Genomic DNA, 15,069 nt, shown 5'->3' with positions numbered 1-15,069 from the left:
GAGGTTTGCTCTCACAGTCACACCTGCTTGCATTTGCCGTAATTAACCCGACAGTTGCACTTGGGGTTGCTGTTCAGTGGCTGACTATCGCTGTATAAGAACGTGCCTTACCCGCCATGCTTTTTCTTTTTTTAACTTTTACTGACCAGTAGAAAAGCCACTCTTTACCCGGGATGCCTCCCAATTGAAGGGAACGTTTCTCAGCACCACACTCAAAAAGAGCAACATGGGGTTTGGATTTACCATTATTGGCGGAGATGAGCCTGACGAGTTTCTGCAGGTGAAAAGTGTGATTCCCGACGGGCCTGCAGCACAAGACGGGAAAATGGAAACAGGTAAGTCCCTTAACACTTTAGAAAATGGTTTTGCAATGTCTTTTCTAAGACAAATTTGAGAAGCTTCTTTTTGTGTTTTTAATTTGAAGGTCAAAGGTCACTTCACTGAAGGGAAACCACAAATCATGTCTCCCCTGAATTTAATAACATCAAATTGAAGTAGTTTGGAACTCTAAATATCATTTTTGTCTCATTTTTCTGACTGCCCCTCTATTTGCTGGATTCAATGAACCCTGGAGATTGACACTTTTCTAATTTATTTCTGGAGTCCCTTCTTAGAAATTTGATTAATATTTCATATTTTTCTATCTTATAAAAAGCTATTGATGTTTTAAAAATCTGTGTTAATCTTATAGTATTCTCAGGCTAAATTGTCCAGGTTAGTTATTTAAATATGCTTGCTTATCTCATAGGAAAAAAAATTATTAATGGTATTCATCTTTATATATTCCCATATAGTATTTTAATACATAAGATTTTTTCTCTAGTCCTTATAAATTAATTTTCATATGCATGTAATTGGACGTCTATCCAATTATGATTAAAATTCATTTAACATGGAAATGCAGAGTCTAATTGTTAAGGGCAGGGAAATATGAAAGATGCACAAAGGTAGAAAAAATCGTAATGAACTAAGTTTGATTTTGCAGTCTGGATTTTTAAATTCTCCTACTTGGTCCATGACCTAGAATTAGTCCCATAATTTATGAATACTACTTTCCTTACCTGGAAAATAGAGAAGAAATCAAATTTGATCTTGTGTATTTAGAATATTGATTCAAGAATTTGAGAGTATTGTTTTTGAAATGTCTTCAGTTCAGTCCAGTCCCTCAGTCGTGTCCGACTCTTTGTGACCCCATGAACCATGGCATGCCAGGCCTCCCTGTCCATCACCAACTCCCAGAGTCCACCCAAACTCATGTCCATTGAATCAGTGATGCCATCCAACCATCTCATCCTCTGTTGTCCCCTTCTCCACCTGCTCTCAATCTTTCCCAGCATCAGGGTCTTTTCAAATGTCTTAGAAAATTACAAAATGTAGTAACTATATTTTACCATTTCACACTTTACTCACCATTGATATAATTTATGGTATTTACTTACTGAAGTCCATGGATCTTAGTAGATAAATTAAAGAATTACTTTTGAGGAAAAGTTATACCATTTATATTCTCTATATATTTATTGATTGCAATTCTGTGGATTTTAAAGTGGTTTGTATATGAAAAGACAACATAAAATTGAGGTCTTCATCTGATATTTTTAATTTCAAAGATGACTGTTTAGTAAATGGTTCCTATGGAAATAATATCTTTTCAGGGTCACCTCATGAGTATATTTGTCACTGCCACTCACTAGTGAGAAAGGTATTTAATAGATGTTCAGATCAGATCAGATCAGTCGCTCAGTCGTGTCCGACTCTTTGCGACCCCATAAATCGCAGCACACCAGGCCTCTCTGTCCATCACCAACTCCCGGAGTTCACTCAGACTCACATCCATCAAGTCAGTGATGCCATCCAGCCATCTCATCCTCTGTCGTCCCCTTCTCCTCCTGCCCCCAATTCCTCACAACATCAGTCTTTTCCAATGACTCAACCCTTCGCATGAGGTGGCCAAAGTACTGGAGTTTCAGCTTTAGCATCATTCCTTCCAAAGAAATCCCAGGGCTGATCTCCTTCAGAATGGACTGGCTGGATCTCCTTGCAGTCCAAGGGACTCTCAAGAGTCTTCTCCAACACCACAGTTCAAAAGCATCAATTCTTCGGCGCTCAGCCTTCTTCACAGTCCAACTCTCACAGCCATACATGACCACAGGAAAAACCATAGCCTTGACTAGACGAACCTTTGTTGACAAAGTAATGTCTCTGCTTTTCAATATGCTATCTAGGTTGGTCATAACTTTCCTTCCAAGGAGTAAGCGTCTTTTAACGTCATGGCTGCAATCACCATCTGTAGTGATTTTGGAGCCCAGAAAAATAAAGTCTGACACTGTTTCCACTGTTTCCCCATCTATTTCCCATGAAGTGGTGGGACCAGATGCCATGATCTTCGTTTTCTGAATGTTGAGCTTTAAGCCAACTTTTTCACTCTCCACTTTCACTTTCATCAAGAGGCTTTTTAGCTCCTCTTCACTTTCTGCCATAAGGGTGGTGTCATCTGTATATCTGAGGTTATTGATATTTCTCCCGGCAATCTTGATTCCAGCTTGTGTTTTTTCCAGTCCAGCGTTTCTAATGATGTACTCTGCATAGAAGTTAAATAAACAGGGTGACAATATACAGCCTTGACGAACTCCTTTTCCTATTTGGAACCAGTCTGTTGTTCCATGTCCAGTTCTAACTGTTGCTTCCTGACCTGCGTACAGATTTCTCAAGAGGCAGATCAGGTGGTCTGGTCTTCCCATCTCTTTCAGAATTTTCCACAGTTTATTGTGATCCACACAGTCAAAGGCTTTGGCATAGTCAATACAGCAGAAATAGATGTTTTTCTGGAACTCTCTTGCTTTTTTGATGATCCAGCGGATGTTGGCAATTTGATCTCTGGTTCCTCTGCCTTTTCTAAAACCAGCTTGAACATCAGGAAGTTCATGGTTCACATATTGCTGAAGCCTGGCTTGGAGAATTTTGAGCATTACTTTACTAGCGTGTGAGATGAGTGCAATTGTGTGGTAATTTGAGCATTCTTTGGCATTGCCTTTCTTAATAGATGTTACATTTTATTAAATTTCAGTAGTTTCAAAACTCATCACATTTTTCAAATGCTATTATTGTAAAAATCATGTGTACATACTTTTCTAAGAGTAAGTTAGAGAATGTCCAACTCTGCTGCTCATCTGGTGAGATTTTACTAAATAGTGAACACCTTCACGTTGCCCCCAAATCATAGAAAAACATCAAAAGACTCAGTTAAAAAGCAATCTGTCGTTTTCAACTAGAATATGAAGAAACTATGGAGTTAATAACCATCTTAGTAGAGGGAAAGTGATCCCCAATGCTTCTGAACTTCAGTGAAATATTTAACAAACCATTTCTCTTTTTTTGATCAATATTTTTTTTGAAGTATAGTTGATTTACAATGTTGTGTTAATTTCTGCTGTAAAATGATTCAGTTATACATTATTTTTTATATTCTTTTCCATTATGGTTTATCATAGGATATTAAATATATTTCTCTGTGCTATATAGTAGGACCTTATTGTTTATCCATTCTGTATATAAAAGCTTACATCTGCTAACCCCAACCTCACTCTTCAGCCTTCCTTCAGCCACTTCTCCCTGGGCAACCACTACATCTGTTCTATATGTCCCTGATTTCTGTTTCCATTTCATAGGTAAGTTCATTTGTGTCATATTTTAGATTCCACAAGTAAGTGATATCATATGGTATTGGTCTTTCTGACTTACTTCACTTAGATGAAATCTCCTGGCACCCCACTCCAGTACTCTTGCCTGGCAAATCCCATGGACGGAGGAGCCTGGTGGGCTGCAGTCCATGGGGTCTCTAGGAGTCAGACACCACTGAGTGACTTCACTTTCACTTTTCACTTTCATGCATTGGAGAAGGAAATGGCAACCCACTCCAGTGTTCTTGCCTTGAGAATCCCAGGGACGGGGGAGCCTGGTGGGCTGAGTCGGACATGACTGAAGCGACTTAGCAGCAGCAGCTGGTTGGATGCATGTTGCTATGAATGGCATTATTTTGTTCTTTTTATGGCTTAGTAGTGTTCCATTGGATATATGTGCCACATCTTCTTTATCCATTCGTCTGCTGATGGATGTTTAGACTGTTTCCATATCTTGGCTATTGTGAATAATGTTACTGTGAACATAGGGGTTCATGTATCTTTTTGAATTATAGTTTTGTTTGCTTATATGGCCAGGAGTGGGGTTGTTGGATCATATGGGAATTCTATATTTAGCTTTCTGAGGAAACTGTGTACTGTTTTCCAGTGGCTGCACCAACTTACATTCCTACCAACAGTGTAGGAGAGTTCCCTTTTCTCCACATCCTCCCCAGCATTTATTATTTGTAGACTTTAATGATAGCCATTGGTGGCTCAGACGGTAAAGCGTCTGCCTACAATGCAGGAGATCCAGGTTCAATCCCTGGGTTGGGAAGATCTCCTGGAGAAGGAAATGGCACCCCACTCCAGTATTCTTGCCTGGAAAATCCCATGGATGGAGGAGCCTGGTAGGCTTCAGTCCATGGGGTCACAAAGAGTCAGACACGACTGAGCTACTTCACTTTCTTTCACTTTCACTTTCTATTCTGACCCATATGAGGCGGTACCCCATTATAGTTTTGATTTGCATTTCTCTAATAATTAGCAATGTTGAACATCTTTTCATGTGCCTATTGGCCATCTTTGCTTCTTATTTGGAGAAATGTCTACATAGGTCTTCTGCCCATTTTTCACTGGGTTGTTTCATTGTTGCTGTTACTGAGCTATATAAGTTGCTTATATAATTTGGAAAAAAGCCCATGTCTGTCATACAGTTTGCCGATACTTTCTCCCATTCCTTAGGATTTCTTTTTGTTTTTTTCATGTTTTATTCCACCCTTTTGCTATATAAAAGCTTGTACGTTTGTTTAGGCTCATTTGTTTATTTTGTTTTTATTTCTATTGCCTTGGGAGACTGACCTAAGAAAACAATGGTACAATTTATGTCAGAGAATGTTTGCCTATGTACTCTTCTAGGAGTTTAATGCCGTCATGTTTTATATTTAAGTCTTTAAGCCATTTTGAGTTTATTTTTGTTCATGGTGAGAAAGTTATGTTCCAACATCATTGATTTACATGTGGCTGTTCAACTTTCCTAACACCACTTGCTGAAGAGACTTTTTCCCATTGTATATTCTTGCTTCCTTTGTCGAAGACTAATTGACTATAGATGTGTGGGTTTGTTTTGACGCTCTCTGTTGTATTCCTTTAATCCATGTTTTTGGTGCCAATACCACACTGTTTTTTATTACTGTAGTTTTGTAGTATTGTCTAAAATCTGGAAGCACTGTGCCTCCTGCTTCTTCTTTATCTTCAGGACTGCTTTGGCAATTCTGGGTCTTTTATGGTTCCATATGAATTTTAGGATTATTTATTCTAGTTCTTTGAAAAATGTCATAAGTAATTTGATAGGGATCAGATTAAATCTGTAGATTGCTTTGGGAAGTATGACCATTTTAACAGTATTAATTATTCCAATATAAGCACATGGGATATTTTTCCATTTCTTTTGAGTCATCTTCAGTTTTCCATATTAGTGTTTTATAGTTCTTAGCATATGTCTTTCACTTCCTTGGTGAAGTAACAAACTCATTTCTTTTCATTAAGGACCCAGTTACTTTTTTCTCTCATCCAATCCACTATTCCATGTTTTAGAAATAGAAAAACTTCATTCAGTGTAAACTTAAAAGACAAAGGGAATTCCCTGGCAGTCCAGTGATTAGCACTCTGCTCTTTTATTGCAGGTAGCACAGGTTCAATCCCTGGTCAAGGAAATAAGATCCCACATGCCACACAGCAAAAATAAATAAATAAATAAAAACACAAAATTAAAAGGTTTGCACAATAGCGCTTTTTCTCTTTTCATTTATTTTCCTGGTTTGTCATGCTCCTATAGTCTAAGTTATCCTACTCAACAACAAAGTCAAAGATTTTATTTAGAATTTAGCTGATTTTCTTCTTTTAGGATAATTGCTGAACAGGTCCTAATAAGAAGAGAAGAACCTAGGATTTCATTCTATTCACTGTATCCTATTTATTCATTCAACAAACACTTGTCAAGCTCTGGCTTTTCACAGTCATCGCTGTCCACCAGGACTACAAAGATGGATATGACAACAGCCAAGCTCCTGAGGAGTTTGCATCTAGGAGGAGTTTTACATAAATAAACAAGTAATTGTAACACAGTATGAATAGTATTCCAGCTTGTGCTTCTTCCAGCCCAGCATTTCTCATGATGTACTCTGCATATAAGTTAAATAAGCAGGGTGACAGTATACAGCCTTGACGTACTCCTTTTCCTATTGGGAACCAGTCTATTGTTCCATGTCCAGTTCGAACTGTTGCTTCCTGACCTGCATATAGGTTTCTCAAGAGACAGGTCAGGTGGTCTGGTATTCCCATCTCTTGAAGAATTTTCCACAGTTTATTGTGATCCACACAGTCAAAGGCTTTGGCATAGTCAATAAATCAGGAATAGATGTTTTTCTGGAACTCTCTTGCTTTTTTGAAGAAAGCTGAGTGCCGAAGAATTGATGCTTTTGAACTGTGGTGTTAGAGAAGACTGTTGAGAGCCCCTTGGACTGCAAGGAGAAGACTCTCGAGAGTCCTTTGGACTGCAAGGAGGTCCAACCAGTCCATTCTAAAGGAGATCAGCCCTGGGTGTTCTTTGGAAGGAATGATGCTAAAGCTGAAACTCCAGTACTTTGGCCACCTCATACAAAGAGTTGATTCATTGGAAAAGACTCTGATGCTGGGAGGGATTGGGGGCAGGAGGAAAAGGGGACAACAGAGGATGAGATGGCTGGATGGCATCACCGACTCGATGGATGTGAGTTTGAGTGAACTCCAGGAGTTGGTGATGGACAGGGAGGCCTGGCGTGCCGCAATTCATGGGGTTGCAAAGAGTCGGACACGACTGAGCAACTGAACTGAGCTGAACTGATGAATAGGATGAGTCTGTAATAACCATGGTGTTGGCACTAAGTCAGGAGAGTCAGGGGAGGACACAACTGAATTTTTTTAAGTGTGTTTCTAACTAAATAATTTTATTAGGTTTTTTAGGGGTGGTAATTTCTCTCAGAAAATAATATTGAAATCTACTGCTTATTAGTCAAAAATACTGTGTTCATTTAAAAATGTAATATGATTTTAAAATTCCATAAATTACAGTAGAGGGAATGGCTGTTCAGTTGAGCAAATAGTGACTACCCATATGTGACAGGCATTCTGATAATTATTTGGGATGTAAAAATGAGGATACAAATGTTTCTACCCTTAAGAAGTTTATAGTATAGACATAATGAGTGATCGTTAGTGAATATCTATAACAGTGCAAATAAAAATGTGTACAAAGTTCAGAAAGAGTACAGAGGAAGGTAGGTTTAATTCATTGTGAAGGGCTTAGGGGTTGCCTCACAGAAAATGATGTCTGAGAGAGTTTTGAATGTTGAATAGACATTTGTTAGGTGAACAAGTAAAGAGAGCCATAGGAAGGAGAAAATAACAATATGCAAAAGCACATTAGTGAAGCATACCTAGGAAAAGATTTATATGCCATCTCAGCATAGGTTAATATTTCACCTTCAGTGGTATCAAGTATGAGAAGTATCGAGTAAAAAAATAATCATAATTATTGATTGTGAATTATGAATTGATGAATTAATGGTAATGATGAATTATTTAGACTTTTAGCAAATATTGATGAATTATTTAGGCTTGTAGCAAACATTAGAGAACAGTGTATGTTCATATATCCTCAAACAAAAGCATATAAATGCATGAATACCTATATATAAAAGTTTTCTCATATAAGTTTTAACCAATTAAGTGTCAAGATTTACTCTATGATTGATGTTTTCTTTACTTGTATATTCCTAGAACCTAAAACGGTGCCAGGCAAATAACAGCACTTAGTAAATACTTATTGGCTGGTTGGTTGGGTGGACGGATGGATGAATGGGTACACTTCAGCAATTTAAAGGTGAAATTTGAGTTTTCTGAATTCCACTTTTCCAATATAGCCTGCTGCTGCTGCTAAGTCACTTCAGACGTGTCCGACTCTGTGCGATCCCATAGATGGCAGTCCACCAGGCTCCCCTGTCCCTGGGATTCTCCAGGCAAGAACACTGGAGTGGGTTGCCATTTCCTTCTCCAATGCATGAAAGTGAAAAGTGAAAGTGAAGTCGCTCAGTTGTGTCCAACTCCTAGCGACCCCATGGACTGAAGCCTACCAGGCTCCTCCATCCATGGGATTTTCCAGGCAAGAGTACTGGAGTGGGGTGCCATTGCCTTCTCCCCAGTATAGCCTACTTGATGCTAATTGGACTAATTTTTGTGAATTTTGTTTGTTTGTTTAGTTGCTAAGTCATGTCCAAACTCTTTTTGTAATCCCATGGACTGTAGCCCGCCAGGCTCCTCTGCCCGTGGAATTTTCCAGGCAAGAATACTTGAGTGGGTTGCCATTTCCACCTCTAGAGGATCTTCTCAACCCAGTCATCTCCTGCATTGGCAGGCAGATTCTTTACCACCAAACCACCAAGGAATCCCACTAGTTTACCATTAAAGCAAAAACAAATAACTTTTCCAGTTTCTGGATAAAATTTAAAATACATGTACATGTTAGGGACAAAATTAATGTCTTTTTTGTAATGATTTCATCTATAAATGAACCTAAAGATTCAACAAAAATAATAGACACCACAGATATACAAAATAAATCATTAGTATTTTAAAAGTGAGCAATTTCATTTGACACTGAAACAAGCGTGAAAATATTTTAATTAACTTTTCTAGCTCTGGATTCAGATAAGGCAATGGCAACCCACTCCAGTACTCTTGCCTGGCAATTCCCATGGACGGAGGAGCCTGGTAGGCTGCAGTCCATGGGGTTGCTAAGAGTTGGACACGACTGAGCGACTTCGCTTTCACTTTTCACTTTCATGCATTGGAGAAGGACATGGCAACTCACTCCAGTGTTCTTGCCTGGAGAATCCCAGGGATGGGGGCGCCTGGTGGGCTGCCATCTCTGGGGTCACACAGAGTCGGACACTACTGAAGTAATTTAGCAGCAGCAGCAGCAGCTCTAGATTATCTCTAGTTTAGGCAAAGAGATGTTAATAGTCTGTTTGGACACAAAGAAAAATCTGTTCTACTAAAGTTGACTTATGGTCCTGCACTACAGAAACAAGGGTAGAGTGGGAATTCTTTCTTTCTCAGTCAGCACTGATTCTAGCAAGCAATGGAGACAGGATAAAGAAGGATACTGTGCCCCTGGCTGCTTTTTAGCAACTAACTGAGCCAATCCCTAATGGTCCTATAATTTTATGGAAGACATTTTCTTAGAAGAAATTACTATAGTGCCCAGAAACCATCCCACTTCTGATTATTAAGGATTCAACATATCCCAGCAATCATGTGTAGGCACCAGAGATCCTGAGAACATTCTTGAAATTATTTTAAAACTCAAGATTGATGTAGCAAGGCTTATGTAGAAACTGCAGAGTCTAAAAGACACTTATCTAACATCCTCCCATTAAAAAGCTTCCCTCATTACATGATGCTTCCTGTTTTTCCCCAGGCTAAGTTTTGAATCAAGGCTTATGGTTTTGAACAAATATAGGAGGAAGGAAAGTTGACCTATCCATGAAGATCTTCTATGGATGTGTTGAATTATGAGATCACTCACAGCCCATTGGTGTTTTCTTTTCCCCACCATCTTTTAATAATTATGCATTTAGTTAGTAAAATAGCAAGAAACTGTCCAGGAGACCAACATTCTGACATTGTCTGGCTCCTGGCATTTCTCCATTTGAGCAGATTGAAGTTATTGCTTTTACTGGTTGCTACCTCTTTATTGGCTTTTCTAAAAGGGGCACAAGATTAACTTTGTCCAAATCACTTGGGGAGCATTTTAAAGATGCAGCATCCTGTGCCCCTAGACCTGCTGATTCCAAGTTTCTGGAAGTAGTGTTGGGAATTTGTGTTTATGTAATTTTAAAACTTGTAAAAGCAATACACATACATGATAAAAAAAAATGAAATATTTATAATGCATTAAAACCTCTTGTGTCCTGCCCCTGTTATCTCAATTCAACAGCTCTAGAAATGACCTCTATGTACTTTCTTTTAGAAAGAGATGAAGCTTTAACTCCTGTATCCCTCACCTGCTCTCCTCTAGTTTCCCAACTGAGTTTTACAACTACTTTCAGTAATATTTGTACAAGTTTTGCATTATCATGGCTCTGTAAACTTGTTCGCTGACCCCAGTGGTGGTATATCATTAATACATTTTTTTCCCTGTAAACGGCTTTGTGGAGTTTTACTTTGTCTTTCTTTCTTTCTTCTTTTTGGCAATATCTTTCTTAAAATGATGCTTTTCCCTTCTGACTTCCCTGGTGGCTCAGAGGTAAAGAATCTGCATGCAGTGCAGGAGACATGGGTTCTATCCCTGGGTTGGGAAGATCCCCTGAAGAAGGAAATGGCAACGCACGCCAGTATTCTTGCCTGGAGAATCCCATGGACAGAGGAGCTTGACAGACTACAGTCCACGGGGTCCAAGAGTTGGACATGACTTAGCAACTAAAGCACTTTTTCCCTCAAAGCACAAACACGTTAGGTTCTTAGAGGGTCCTTGTTTTTCTGGGCATCATTTGTCCTCCTGCTCCTCTCTGGGCTTGCTTCTTTCTATCGTGTCTCTCCTAAGCAGAGTTCAGGCTTCCCTGGTAGCTCAGATGGTAAAGAATCCACCTGCAATGCAGGAGACCTGTGTTTGATCCCTGGGTTGGGACAATCCCCTGAAGTACGAAATGACAACCCACTCCAATATTCTTGCCTGGAGAATTCATGGACAGAGGAGCCTGGCAGGCTACAATCCATGGGGTCACAAAGAGTCGGAAGCAACTTTCACATCACTTCACTTCAAGCAGAGTCCACTGTTATCTGTAGCTATATCTTATTTTGTCATGGATACTCATTTTATGCTAACACAGTGCTCATATGTCTTGCAATCTTTGATTGTCTATATTTAAAAGTTAAATACTGAACAGGTTGCTTGGGAGTTCTGCATCTGTGACAAGGTTTGAAGACTGGTCACATTTTACCTGAGGCTCTTAGGCAGGAGTGGAATAGAAAGTCCATTAAATAGGTTCTTTTTTTTTTTTTTGGAGACACCGTCATCTCTGACTTGAGGTAGGTGGTAAGAGCTTTCCATGCAGATGTAGCAGGGCAGATTGTCTATATACTGAATTGTCCAAAAAGATCGTTCGGGTTTTACTGCAACATCATGTGGAAAAATCCCAAACTAATTTTTTGGCCAACCCAATGCTTATATCTGATGTTTCCTAATCCCAAGCCTTTCTGCGATTCTGCAAAGCAACTGAGAGTCCTTGTCCATGTTTCTCTTTCCTCCAAAAGCATACTAGAACAGAAATCAGCACATTATTTCTATAAAGGGTCAAGTAGTAAATATTTCAGAGAAGGCAATGGCAACCCACTCCAGTACTCTTGCCTGGAAATTTCCATGGACAGAGGAGCCTGGTAGACTGCAGTCCATAAGGTAGCAAAGAGTCGGACATGACTGAGCAATTTCACTTTCACTTTTCACTTTCATGCATTGCAGAAGGAAATGGCAACTCACTCCAGTGTTCTTGCCTGGAGAATCCCAGGGACAGGGAAGCCTGGTGGACTGCCATCTATGGGGTCGCAGAGAGTCAGACACGACTGAAGCAACTTAGCAGCAGCAACAGCAGCAGTAAATATTTTATTGTGGACCAGCTGGTCTCTGTCACAGCTGTTGATCTCAATCATCGTGAAATGAATATGGGTGTGCTCCAATAAAACTGTATTTACAAATACAGGCAGCAGCAGGCTTTGCTTCGTGGGCCGTAGTTTGCCAGCCACTGCTCTAGAATATACCTTCCAAAGCCATAAGACATCAGTTATCATGTCTTTATCCACATTCCATATTCTAAAATTCTCTTGAGCTGTCTTGTTTTATAAGGGCCCCTTCTGTCACAATGGTTCTTCTTCTTTTCTCTTCATTGCTGTAGGTTTATTCATTTTAAAGTCTTTGTTAATATATACTTTATTGAAGTGTAGTTGACTTACAGTGTTTCATGTGCACGGAGGGTGATTCATTGATACATACACACATATATTATTTTTGAGATTATTTTCCATTATAGGTTATTACAAGATCTTGACTATAGTTCCCTGTGCAGTACAGTAAACCTTTGTTTGTTTTTGTATATCTGTTTTTTTTTAAGATGTTTAAGTCTTTTTTAAAGGGGATCGCCGCATATGTTCAGTCCATCATCTTGAACTACAAGTCTTTGAATCTGCATTATTATAGCTACTGAAGTCCGAGAACCACCACAAGTATTGGTAGCAGGAAGTCTCCTTTCCCTCTTACTGTACAGCTCAGTAAACATTCTCCATCCCAGCCTGACCCTCTCTCAAACAAGCCTATGCTCAGAATTGTTTTGAAAGAGTATTTATGAATATTCCTGGGGACTAACTTTTGGGATAGAATTGGTGGCTAGTAGAACAAAGCAGATTAATCTTTATCTTTCATGTCAGGTCAGCATATAGAACTATGTGCAATTTCTCATTCTTTGAGATTTTAACATTCTGAGGTACTCTATCTCATGATTGCATTCTCTGAAATCTTAGTTACCTTTTTGCTTTCTAGGGAACAGCAAAGATTAACCTAGGGCCATGAATGCTCTGTGAACAGATGACTGCCAGACTCTCAGTGTGACAGCTATTACACCTTTAGGGACCCCCTTCAGTGCTCAGACGGTAAAGTGTCTGTCTGCAATGCAGGAGACCCGGGTTCGATCCTGGTTTGGGAAGATCCCCTGGAGAAGCAAATGGCAGCCCACTCCAGTACTCTTGCCTAGAAAATCCCATGGACAGAGGAGCCTGGTAGGCTACAGTCCATGGAGTCACAAAGAGCTGGACACGACTGAGCGACTTCACTTTCAGTAACAAATCTCCTCTTCATGGTTATCTGATGGTTTTCCACCCCCCCCCCACCACAGTGTTCTTCGGCCTTCCATAACCATTATTAGGGAGAAGGCAATGACAAGCCACTCCAGTACTCTTGCCTGGAAAATCCCATGGACGGAAGAGCCTGGTAGGCTGCAGTCCATGGGGTCGCTAAGAGTCAGACACGACTGAGCGACTTCACTTTCACTTTCCACTTTCATGCATTGGAGAAGGAAATGGCAACCCACTCCAGTGTTCTTGCCTGGAGAATCCCATGGACGGAGAAGCCTGGTAGGCTGCAGTCCGTGGGGTCGCACAGAGTCGGACACGACTGAAGCAACGCAGCAGCAACCATTATTAGCTTCTTAGCAGTTTGATAAAATCCTAGAGTTGTTCATTAAACATCTCCTGGGAAAAATATATATGAATGAGAAAGCTTAAGAGTCAGTTCAGAAGTGTTTTCTGTGTCTCGTTTTCCTACCTCAAAATCAACTTATGCCTAGGGCAGACTTCCTTTTGAATTTTGAGCAAACACGTGTTGGTCTTTCCCATGATGCCTCTCTTATTGACTTGCTGCCTTATAAAAACATTCTAGTGAATCAGCCAGTTCTTCATTACCACCCACCTCCACAGACAAGTGTTCATATTTAGGTGATGTGAACCACATAGATGGTCCTGTCAATTGCCAGAAGCAAACTAACGCAATATTATTTTTTCTATTATTTGAAGTATCTGTTTAGTTTTCTAGTACCACATCACAAACCATACACAAACTCAGTGCTTTAGACGCACAATCAATCAAACATTTGCTCATGATTAAACTGGCTTAGAACTCAACATTCAAAAAACTAAGATCATGGCATCCAGTCCCATCACTTCATGGCAAATTGATGGGGAAACAATAGAAACAGTGACAGACTTTATATTCTTGGGCTCCAAAAATCACTGCAAATGGTGACTGCAGCCATCAAAATAAAAGAAGCTTGCTTCTCCCTTGGAAGAATATCTATGACAAACCTAGACAGTGTATTAAAAAATAGAGACATCCCTTTGCCAACAAAGATCTGTATAGTCAAAACTATGATTTTTCCAGTAGTCTTGTATGGATGTGAAAATTGGAGTATAAAGAAAGCTGAGTGCCGAAGAATTGATGCTTTTGAACGGTGGTGTTAGAGAAGACTCTTGAGAGTCCCTTGGACTGCAAGGAGATCCAACCAGTCAATCCTAAAGGAAATCAGTCCTGCATATTCATTGGAAGGACTGATGCTAAAGCTGAAACTCCAACACTTTGGCCACTTGATGTGAAGAACTGACTCATTTGAAAATACCCTGATGCTGGGAAAGATTGAAGACAGGAGGAGAAGGGGACGACAGAGGATGAGATGGTTGGATGGCATCACCAACTCAATGGACATGAGTTTGAGTAAACTCCAGGAGTTGGTGATGGACAGGGAAGCCTGGCACGTTTAGGTCCATGGGGTGTGTACAGACACAACTGAATGACTGAACTGAACTGAACTGATTCATTGGAAGGACGGATGCTGAAGCTGAAGTTCCAATACTTTGGCCACCTGATGCGACAAAGCTGACTCATTGGAAAAGACCCTAATGCTGGGAAAGATTGAAGGCAGGAGAAGAAGAGGGCAACAGAGAATGAGATGGTTAGATGGTATCACTGACTCAATGGACGTCAGTTTGAGCAAACTGCAGGAGGTAGTAAAGGACAGGGAAGCCTGGCTTGCTGCAGTCCATGGAGTCAAAAAGAGTCAAACATGACTGAGAAACTGAACAATAACAAATGCTTTCTTGCCTGGAATGGACTGTAGTCTCATCTGTTCATCTCACACTGGGACTCCTGTGCAACCACCATCACTAGGAGCTCCCCTGGGGCTGGGATGTGTGAGGTGACTTCATTCACTGCTGATGCCTCTGCTGGGATGGATGCAACTCTTTGGGACTGGCATAGAATCTCTCTCTCCAAATAGTCTTGACTAGTGGGGTGGCTGAATTTATATGGTGGCTT

General features: G+C 40.1%; 1 protein-coding gene across 7 annotated transcripts in view; it reads left to right on the top strand.

The window, feature by feature from the left end:
- Positions 1-15,069, top strand: part of MAGI2 (membrane associated guanylate kinase, WW and PDZ domain containing 2) — a 1,472,905-nt gene that overhangs the window by 1,129,525 nt on the left and 328,311 nt on the right. For 4 of the 7 annotated variants that reach the window (XM_070369676.1, XM_070369674.1, XM_070369678.1 and 1 more), the window contains one exon: positions 150-335. In XM_070369676.1, the coding sequence (XP_070225777.1) occupies positions 150-335 (186 nt within the window). The remainder of the gene's footprint in view (positions 1-149; positions 336-15,069) is intronic. The other 3 variants (XM_070369681.1, XM_070369679.1, XM_070369675.1) reach the window with 1 other exon arrangement.

This window comes from Bos mutus, chromosome 4 (assembly GCF_027580195.1).
Source record: "Bos mutus isolate GX-2022 chromosome 4, NWIPB_WYAK_1.1, whole genome shotgun sequence".
Classification (NCBI taxonomy): domain Eukaryota; kingdom Metazoa; phylum Chordata; class Mammalia; order Artiodactyla; family Bovidae; genus Bos; species Bos mutus.
This window is presented reverse-complemented; position numbering and strand designations above follow the sequence as displayed.